We start from the raw sequence: 10,605 nt of genomic DNA on the forward strand, positions 1-10,605 counted from the left end.
AACTGCAAAAGAAAATATTAAGTTACTTACTTTATTAAGTGTAGTATGCACACACATCCCAAGCCAAAAAAATACATCAGAAAAGTATAAAAACTAACGTGTTCAATGGATGTTTGAACTTGAACTGATACTTTTTTTTAAATTACTAGTGGATGGGGTGTTGGGTCCTCTGAAGCCTGACGACAGTGTTGCAGACAGAATAGCCGATATATAAGATCACAATGAGCTTATAGATACTGTTTTCGGTCAGATGCCATCATACAACAGAGCATAAATTAGGTATTACCGTGGTACAGTAACTTGACCACAATAACTGCAAGATGTTGGGATTTTTTCCATAATTAAGGCTGTAATACAGTTCTAAAAACAAGTCAGTTTGATTAATATCAGACATAAGAAGCCACGTTTACTTTCAGATTACTTGTCCTGAATTACACTGCACTGCAAAATTCACAATGCAGGGCTGGACAATGATATGCTTAAATTAAAACAAATACAAAAAAAATGTTATTTAATTGGAACCATGGAAGACTGATAATTGAGGTACTGATTCATACAAGTAGAAAGTGAAGGGCTGAAAACTAGTGAGGGCCTGTCTCCAAAACGTTGTGTGAGATTGGCAGTGCTTTCTAGTCATCTTCAGAACCAGAATCTGATTCACGACCTCTCCCTCGGATTGTCTTCTTCTCCACCTTTGTGAACTTCGAGCCTGGCTTCTTTGTCTGCGACGGAGGCTCCATTCGGCTTCCACTGGGGAGGAAAGAAATGCCATGATTTAGATGAATTAATGTAGCACAGAATTTCCATGACTGTATATCTGCAATCAACGTGTTTTAGTACCCAAACATAAAGTACATGTGCATATTTTCACAAGGTTGCTTATATGAAGGATATTCAATGTGTCTTTCATGAATTTACAACTACATTATGCAATTTTGCTCAGTCTGATTAAAATCCAATCACTCTCTGGACACGTTAATTGCAGGTGTTAATTGAATTAGGATGCTTTAAAGTTCAAAATACATGTTTACCTGTAGTTAATTACATCTGCACATCCAAGTCTCCATTCCAACATCTCTGTGGAAAACTCATCTGTATTTCCCAGGTCAGAAAATCCAACAACATAGTCCTTGGTTTTACCATCGATCAGTAGGGCCAGGGTAGGAATGACCTTGATCCGCAGCCTCTCTGAAAGGAAGGGGGCTTTCTCCACATTCAGCTTGATGAATTTGGTCTCAACATGCTTCTTTGCCAGGATAGCCAAGTGTTTGTCAATAATTTTACATCTGCAGGAATGGGTGCAATGACAGGATGACAATGCAGTTGCAAAAACAAACGATTCACCACATTTCTTTTATGGAATTTCTTATTTTTTATTGCAGCATAAACCTATGTGACTGAGTATCATAACCAATGTAAAAATACAGCACTGCGTGGTGGTGATAAAACGCTGGTTCATTGATGTTAACTTGCTCATTATAAACAGCATTTAAACACCCTGGTCCTAGAACCAGAGCTCTATGACATTGTTAATAGAAAGAAAAAGGAACATGCTTGCCAGATGCTTACCTGAAGGTGGAGTCTCTGTAGAAATGACAGACCATATTCTTACTTTCCTTGGCCTCCCCGAAAAAGTCTTTCTCGCTAGGGATTTCTCTGTACTCTCCATGGCCTTTAGACAGATATTCCTTGAACATAAAAAGAAACTGATGAGTAATGTAAAATAAGTGTGTCTTCTTGTTCAGAATGTGGACACTTTTGGTGACAAAACTGCATTTTATGGGACATGATGAGTAACTCTAGCCCCATGAAATGCATACCTGGAGCGCACCCATGTAATTGTTGAAACAGCGTGAACAAGCCAGCAGCCGCATATCAATCAGACATAAGATTAGACTGTCTAAAAACAGTATGCAACTGCCAAAAATCTGCATGAATCAGGTACTACAATAAAACACCTCACAGTGGACAATTACACTCGAAGGTCATAACGCTTTGGACAATGCATACAAGACATTTAGAGTCTTGCACACAAGTGAACAGAGTGGCCAGGAATGCACACAGTCTCTGAAGCATTTCCCATTGGAACAGTTTTGTTCGAAAGGATCAAAACATCATGATTAAAGTAAAGTTTTGTAATATAATGTATACATATATATAATGTTTGTCTCTGCTGCACATCGGAAGAAAAAAAAACAACAGGTGTGCACTGTGCAGATACTTTTTGAACTATTGAAAGAACTGAAAGTGTTACTTTGTACCATTGTGAATATGGATAAGTAAGCCCTTTCAGATACCTGTTTCTGTTTCTGGGCTTTCTTGAGAGCATCCAGCCGCCTTTCCTTCAGCCTTTCCAATTCCTCATCATCCAATTGTTCCAGTTCTCTCAGCTGAGCATCCACCTGCTCCTCTACCAACTTTGCAGACTGCTCCAACACCTTGGCTAGGATCTGACTTTCCATGATTAGAACCTCTCGGAATCCTTCAATCACGATCGGTCTCTTAACCTGGGTGGACAAAGAGGGTAGAATTTGAGCCATTTCATCTTTTTTTTTCACTCTTCATACCAGTAACCTGTAAACTGATTGTATGACATTCTGTATAGTAGTGTGTATAGCTGTCTGTCTCTTATATGTCATCATGATTTGTGTGCATGGGGATCTCATCTTAAACAAGCTCAGTGCTTAATGAGTCTTCCAGTTTAGTAGACCTTGTATTGTGAATTTGTACTTCCATGTACTGATGTTCTCATGTCTTACTAAATAAAGTACATCAATCAATCAAAACGCACCTGACATTCAAGAGGAAAGCATGGTTCAGAATGGTGCTACATTTTTTATTGTCGATTTAGCGTGAAAACTACACACATTTTAACATCTCTCCATCCTAATGAGCTACTACACAAGACACAGTAGCTCCGACGGAACCTCTCCCTCCGCTGTATAGCTCCGAGATGAGGTTCCTCGTTAGTTACTGCCGTCTGTTTTCGAAATGGTCGCACGTCTTCCACTTTACATGTTTCTTACCCCTTTCTGCATATCGTATCCAAAAAGTAAAGCATTTCCGCCACTCTCTCAGATGTTTTAAGTTTTAACGCGCCATAAAAGCTATCCAACGGGTTGAAGAAAGTATTTAATTTGCCTCGGTTTTCATCCGGTTACATGGTTTTTAAGACATTGCGCAAGAGTTGCGCCCGTAGAGATAACATTACTGGTTACCCTACTGGTCAAATGTTGAATTGCATCTTCTAATGCAAAATATTATGGAACTGGATGAAAACCGAGGCAAATTAAATACTTTCTTCAACCCGTTGGATAGCTTTTATGGCGCGTTAAAACTTAAAACATCTGAGAGAGTGGCGGAAATGCGTTACTTTTTGGATACGATGTGCAGAAAGGGGTAAGAAACATGTAAAGTGGAAGACGTGCGACCATTTCGAAAACAGACGGCAGTAACTAACGAGGGACCTCATCTCGGAGCTATACAGCGTACAGCGGAGGGAGAGGTTCCGTAGTGGCTAAAGACACAGTTGCTTACAGTAACAGACGAACCCATGGTAACGCAAACACTGGTGTTACTTATTATTACTCGTCTATTGTATATTTTGAAAATAGGCTATTCTATTGTCTATTTTGTTTTGTTTTAAAAACAACTAATGAACGCTATTTGACAAAAACTTCCAATGATGTGTACCGGCAATAATGTGAATACCAGGTTACCCTCAGTACAAACTGACTAGCAAGCCTAGGTAATGCTCGCTAGCATTAGCCTAGCGGCCCTAGCCAGTTATGATTGTCAAAAAAACGAAGTCAATCTACGCAAAAAAAGAGCAAATTACATAGGCAATGATGTATGTAGCGACAAATAATGACACATGAAGAACTCGGCCGTCATTTATAAATTCCCCTATTAGCTTAGAGATGCTCACCAACAACAGACAACACAATGGTCTGGTCTGCGTAGCAAAGGGTGGGACGAGGACTAGTGTTGCCACATTTGCGAGAGAAATAAGCAACCAGGTCTATGAAAACAAGACCAAAAGAAGCAGCCCACAGGAACACGTTTGAATCTACTTTGAATTTAAGCTGTGTTCCGTCAGCAACGATAAGGTGGCAACAATAAGACTTCCGGTGGACGATCTCTTCAGAATAAGAGTACCCTCTAGAGCAAAAAGGAGCCATTGAAAAACGGTTAATTTGCACATTAAAACTATACATTAAGCATTTAAACGACATATTATGTTTCTATACAACACATATTATGTTTCTGTGTAACAAAAAGGGATTTAAAACATTAATAATTTATATAAATGGATAAATGCTGTTCAAAGGAATGCATAGCCTATACAAATTGGACACTGGACAGGAGACGGCTCCGCGAGGCAACACTTTGGACATACGCACGCGTTCAGGGAGACCTCCTCTACAATACCACACTCTCCGCTAAGCCAGGCGGGGCTCAAAAAAAAAGTGGCGGGCCGTCCAGTGAGGTCAGAGGTCAGAAAAGTGGCAAAAAGTGCCGCTTTCAGACAATAGTGGGCGCTGCACAGGAGACGGCTCCGCGAGGCAACACTTTGAACATACGCACGCGTTCAGGGAGACCTCTACAATACCACACTCTCCGCTAAGCCAGGCGGGGCTCAAACAAAAAATGGCGGGCCGTCCAGTGAGGTCAGAGGTCAGAAAAGTGGCAAATAAAAGAATACAGACAAGGCTTTGAAAGTCTAAAAAAAGACCATTTAATTACTCTTTACTAATAAAACAGTGTACAAATGATTAAAAACAGAAATAAATAAATAAGTTTCCAATATAACATTGCCAATTGTTTTAAGGTGGACTGAGAGGTAGTTTAGTAGTCACAGATTTGATCAATTCACTTTATGTGTGTGTATTAATAACAGCACTCATTATTCAAACACAAATCATGCAAAACTGTAAAAATGTGGAAGTTCTAGGAAGTGCAAACCACACTCAAAAGTATAAAACGGTACTGCGTGCAACGTACTTAAATGCAAACATCACTCAAATATAATAAACGGGTACAACATGCAATGTACCAAGTGCAAACATCACTCAAATGTATTATAAACGGGTACAACGTGCAATGTACCAAAGTAAGTGCAAACATCACTCAAATGTATGAAAAAGTATAACATGCAATATACTGAAGTGCAAACATCACTCAAAAGTGCAACACAGCAAACATAAAGTGCAAATATTGTACACACACACACACACACACACACACACACACACACACACACACACACACACACACACACACACACACACACACACACACACACACACACACACACACACACCACAAATTGATCAAAAGATAGATGTACGTAAAGCAAAACCAGCTCAGTCCAAACATTGCATAGTCTTGTGCTCTAATGTTTGTTTTTAGATGATCACAGTAAGCACAAAGACTAAAAAATATACAAAGTAACAACTAACTAAAGTTTTCAAATAATTGTAGTGGAGTAAAAGTAGCCTATAATATCTGCCTCTGAAATGTAGTGGAGTAGTATACTTAGTTTTCCACCACTGTAGAAATGTATTTTTCAAAATGCATAGTACAGTAATTGATTACATGTACTTAGTTACTTTCCACCACTGTATACATGTATTTTTCGAAATGCATGTATGTCTTTCATAAAACATTAAATGCCAGGATCTTATTTTGAAGGCAAGCGGAAACCTTATTGTTGCCAGCTCAAAAACCTATCGTTGCTGACGGAACGGAGCTCTGAGAAGTCAATATTTACAACTGCTTCCGGGTGTGACCACTGACCAGTGTGCGTTGCCATATTTTGTGAGAGAAACAAGCAACCAGGTTGATGAAAACAAGCCAATTTCCAAAACAATCTTGGAAGACATTTTTAAAAATTAGGAATATTTTAGAAACCAGTACTTTTACTTCTACTCCACTACATCTCGGATACAAATATTGTACTTTTACTCCACTACATTTATTTGAAAACTTTAGTTACTAGTTACTTTTCAGATACAAACTATGATATAATGAAACATACATTAACCACTTTAGCCCATTTTATACCTAGGCTATTTTCAAATATTTAGTACTTTTACTTTTGGTACTTTAAGTACATTTTGATGCCAATACTTTTGTACTTCACTGAAGTACATTTTTAATTCTGGACTTTTACTTGTAACAGAGTATTTTTATATTGCAGTATTGGTACTTTTATTTAAGTAGAAAATGTGAGTACTTTTTCCACCACTGCTTTTTTGACTGAACACTAAATGTTTTTGCTGGAGCAAAAAAATATATAAGTAAGGTCAAATAAAAGCCCCCCGCCCCCTGGTACTGTGACCCGGCGTAGAAACGCCCACAGCGGACCGCGATTTGCGTTAAAGATCAAAGGGTGACGTCACTCTCTTTTCTACGTACTTCGCAAGAGCGACCAGCAGGGCCAGCAGCGCGAGCGGCGGCCGAACGGCGGCAGAGCGAGCCACACGACGAAATGTTTGTTAAAGTTTGTAAAAAGACTATAGTGAACTAAACAACTCATACTGTAATATTATATATGAGTAGGTTATCCGTGTTTATTAGGGAGGTGAAGCAAGCTACAAAAAAAAACCAAAACAAGAGAATTGTCTCCAAAAAGGTGAGTTTTCTACAGGTGTTGTTAGTTTGGCTAATAGACCCCTTAACAGACGACGTCATACTGGCTGCGTGCAGCCAGTATGCGCGCAACGAAACCCATTATATCAGGTCTCGTTAGGACGCGTCTCACTAGCCAACACACACAAGAGGGGGTTGGGGTGTGCTGAAACCAGTGCACCCCGAAACAGGTTGGGAATTGATTGCGTGAAACAATCACCTGTGCGTCCAGGCTCAATGTTAGTAAACAAATAATTGGTCTATAAGTGCTTATACATTAAAGTAATTGATGACGTAGCATGTCATTTTCACGTTTATGTTACTTGGTAAAAAGCAACAACTATTCAGTATGAAGCATATTGTTTGATGTGAAGTGAATATATGTGTTTTATTGAGGCCTATAGTCAGTACTGTAAAATAACCGAGTACATGTACTCAAGTACTGTACTTTGAGTACAATTTTGAGTTTATTTTGTACTTAACTGGAGTATTTCCAATTTTCAGTACTTTTACTTCTACTCCACTACATCTCAGAGACAAATAATTGTACTTTTACTCCATTACAATTATTGGAAAAGCTTTAGTTACTTTGTAGATTTAGATTATTATTACAAAACATACATTAACCACTTTCAACCCTATGTACATTGCGGCTAATTGAAAATAGCCGATCTACAAGCTCACAATGCATTGCGGTGCGACGCATTGTGAGCTTGTAGGTCGGCTATTTAATGCCCGCTCTTACTATGACGTCACCGCGCCACCTGCTTTGCAGCGACATCAAAGGGGCAAAGCGCGGCAATGGAGCAGCCGCCCCCCACACACACACACACACACACACACACACACACACACACACACACACACACACACACGCACACGCACACGCACACACACAGCAGCAAACACAAGACACCACCGAGTGTTTTTTGTTAAAACTAAGTTAAAAGAGTGTTAAAAAGGTGAGTTTGGCTAATTAAGTGCTTAGAATTAAAATAATTGATTGAATTGCGAGTCATTTCACTTTTATGTTACTTGTAAAAAGCAACAATGTAGCATATGTGTGAAGTGAATACAGTATATATATATGTATGTTTTATTGAGCTGTGTTAGTCAGTGCTGTAAAGTCTATTTTACTATTTTTGTTTTACTATTACTATTTTCAAATAGTCTAGGTATAAAATAGGGCTAAAGTGGTTAATGTATGTTTTATAATGTAATAATGTATATCTGCAAAGTAACTAGTAACTAAAGTTTTCAAATAATTGTAGTGGAGTAAAAGTACAATATTTGCCTCTGAGATGTAGTGGAGTAGAAGTAAAAGTATAGACAATTGGATCCCAAATTATATTGTAAAATCAATGTTGATTTAACTCTGAGAGTGTACAAATGGAACCAAATGGACCCTTATGGTTTGTTCCATTTGTACACTCAGAGTTACAGAACCGTAAGGGTCCATTTGGTTCCTAACTATCCATCATTTAGCTGGGTACCCCCTGGAACTCCCTCAAGGACCCCTGGGGGTCCCCGGACCCCACTTTGAGAACCAATGCTATAGACTAGTGGGTTTATAAGCTTTCTTTTTTTAATTCAAGGACCCCCAGCTTGATATGCATGAGCGTAAAAATGTACCCTTTTGGAGTTAACACATTAAGACCGGGAACGCATCTGTGTGATTTTTACATTTCTTTGGCTATTTTCTTTGGATCTACAAGCTCATAGCGCGGCACAGAGTGCTTTTGAAAAATCGAGAAAATGTGTGCAAATCTTTGAATACACTCAAGTGCATTTACATGACATTACATTACAGTCATTTAGCAGACGCTTTTATCCGTTACTGTCCACCACAGTACTGATCAGTCTCTCATTGTCTCCACGTGTGTCTTCATGTCTCTCTGTCCTCCAGGCAAGCTGTGGCGCCGGAGGTTGGCGGTCCAGGACCAGGCCCCTCAGGGGGGACGGCAGGCCGTGCCCCTCCTCCCAGATGGAGCAGTGCAGAAACCCTGTCCCGTCAAACCCTGCTACCGATGGCGCTACGAAAGCATGGTTCCTGTGCCGCTCACAGGTCAGTCCCAGGTCCAACACTATAGTCTGACTCTATATAATTCAGTGTAACGATAGTTCATGTAGACACGGAAGGCAGAATGTTGATATACTTCATTCACACTCCCCGGACCCCCCCCATTCGCTAACAAGTTATACAGTCGTACTCCTTTAAGTCAGTACGTTCAACCTCTAGTCATTCTCATTCGCTACAAGCTAATTACTCACGCCCTGATACCCACAGTGCAACTCTGGCAGTTCATTTAAGCAGCCTCTGTTCTCTGTTCAGTCTATGTGCTTCGCTGTCTAAGCTGGGTGTACAGCTGTTTGTTTTCAAATTCACTCCACCTCCCCGGCCTCCTCCCCGTGGCTTTTAGTTCATATTGTTATAGGTTGATTCTGTGTTTGTACTGTGGTTCTATGATTCTGTGTATTGTACTGTGTTCTATGGATTGTACTATGATTGTGGTAGTTTAATTATGCATTGAAGGTTCAATGTTATGTAATGCTCTGCTCTGGGGGGGTTTGTGATTGAAGATCTGTGACATTTTGCACAGGGAATCTTTTAATATCACATGAGCAGAGTCACACCGCCAAACTTGAATGCAATATCATTGCATATATGATAATGGTTAATATGGGAATGGTTAATAAATGGTAAATGGTTCATTAACAGTCTGGTTATTTCTGAGCTGAAGTGTCTAAATGAACCAGTGGTTCTTAAACCTTTTCATGTCAAGGACCCCCAAATTGACACTTATTGGCCCACAGACCCCCATTTGAAAAGATATGCCAGGGACCTCCATAAGAGAAGATTTTTAGGGCTCTAGCAGTGATTCTCAACCATTTTAATTACAAGGACCCCCCAGTTTGACATGCATTATAGGCTACGGACCCCCATTTAACAGCATTTCTATCTCCGGGATCCCAAATTATATTGTAAAATCAATGTTGATTTAACTCTGAGAGTGTACAAATGGAACCAAATGGACCCTTATGGGTCCATTTGGTTCCATTTGTACACTCAGAGTTACAGAACCATTTGGTTCCTAACTGTCCCCGGACCCCACTTTGAGAACCAATGCTATAGACCAGTGGGTTTATAACCTTTTTTTAAAAACCTTTACTACCTTTACAAGACATATATTCATTTAACAGCCTCAATATTTAATGCAGATCCAGCTTCTCTATTTTAAAAAAATACTAAAGGGACCAAATTTAGCCTGTTATGCTTACCTTGATAAATGTGGTAATGTAGTCCCATGATGTTCTGACAATTTATTTACATTATGTTTGTTATCTTTCTGGATATTTTAAATAGCTTTGAGTGTAACACTAATGTCATAATTATTTATACTGTACAACAGGATATAAATACATGTATTTTTGTTAAAATTGATCTACTTTGAACAGAACTATCTTTTATCTTTTTTTTATTCCTTAACTTATTTTTCACCTCATATTGAGTGAAACAATGGAGAGGTGCAGGTAAGAGTCAAGAACCAAACCAAGATATAACAATTTGTTGAACTTTACTATACTTGTGGGTACACTTTGCTATAGACAAGCACACACACATATTTATTTGACTATCATACACATTCTGATCCCTCCCCACACACACACTCAGTTTATTATACACACACACACACGCACGCACGCACGCACGCACGCACGCACGCGCACACACACACACACACACACACACACACACACACACAAATATGCAGGATTATGGTGGTCTGGACGGGAACCACAAGGATTAGTACTAGAAGACAGTTACACAACCAGAACAGAGGTACAGCAGGCAGGTAGAAAGAGCGCGCACGCACACCTTGTTCCACCTCAGACATAGAGCTGCTGTCACAGGACAATAATAATAGCATACTTCTCCTTATGTTTCTGTAGAGCCTTTCTTTCCCTTTTTGT

At 39.4% G+C, this 10,605-nt stretch overlaps 1 protein-coding gene across 1 annotated transcript; it reads right to left on the reverse strand.

Moving 5' to 3' along the window:
- Positions 1-10: 10 nt before the first annotated feature.
- Positions 11-2,462, reverse strand: txndc9 (thioredoxin domain containing 9; the record flags this gene model as incomplete). The annotated part of the gene is made up of 4 exons (XM_084083844.1): positions 11-750; positions 1,032-1,286; positions 1,570-1,688; positions 2,298-2,462. The coding sequence occupies 4 exons, from the start codon at positions 2,460-2,462 to the stop codon at positions 630-632; spliced, it is 660 nt and encodes a 219-aa protein (XP_083939970.1). The 3' UTR covers positions 11-629.
- Between the last annotated feature and the right edge of the window lie 8,143 nt (positions 2,463-10,605).

The sequence above is a fragment of the Gymnoscopelus microlampas genome (genome assembly GCF_963454915.1).
Source record: "Gymnoscopelus microlampas genome assembly, chromosome: 17".
NCBI classification, from domain to species: Eukaryota; Metazoa; Chordata; class Actinopteri; order Myctophiformes; family Myctophidae; genus Gymnoscopelus; species Gymnoscopelus microlampas.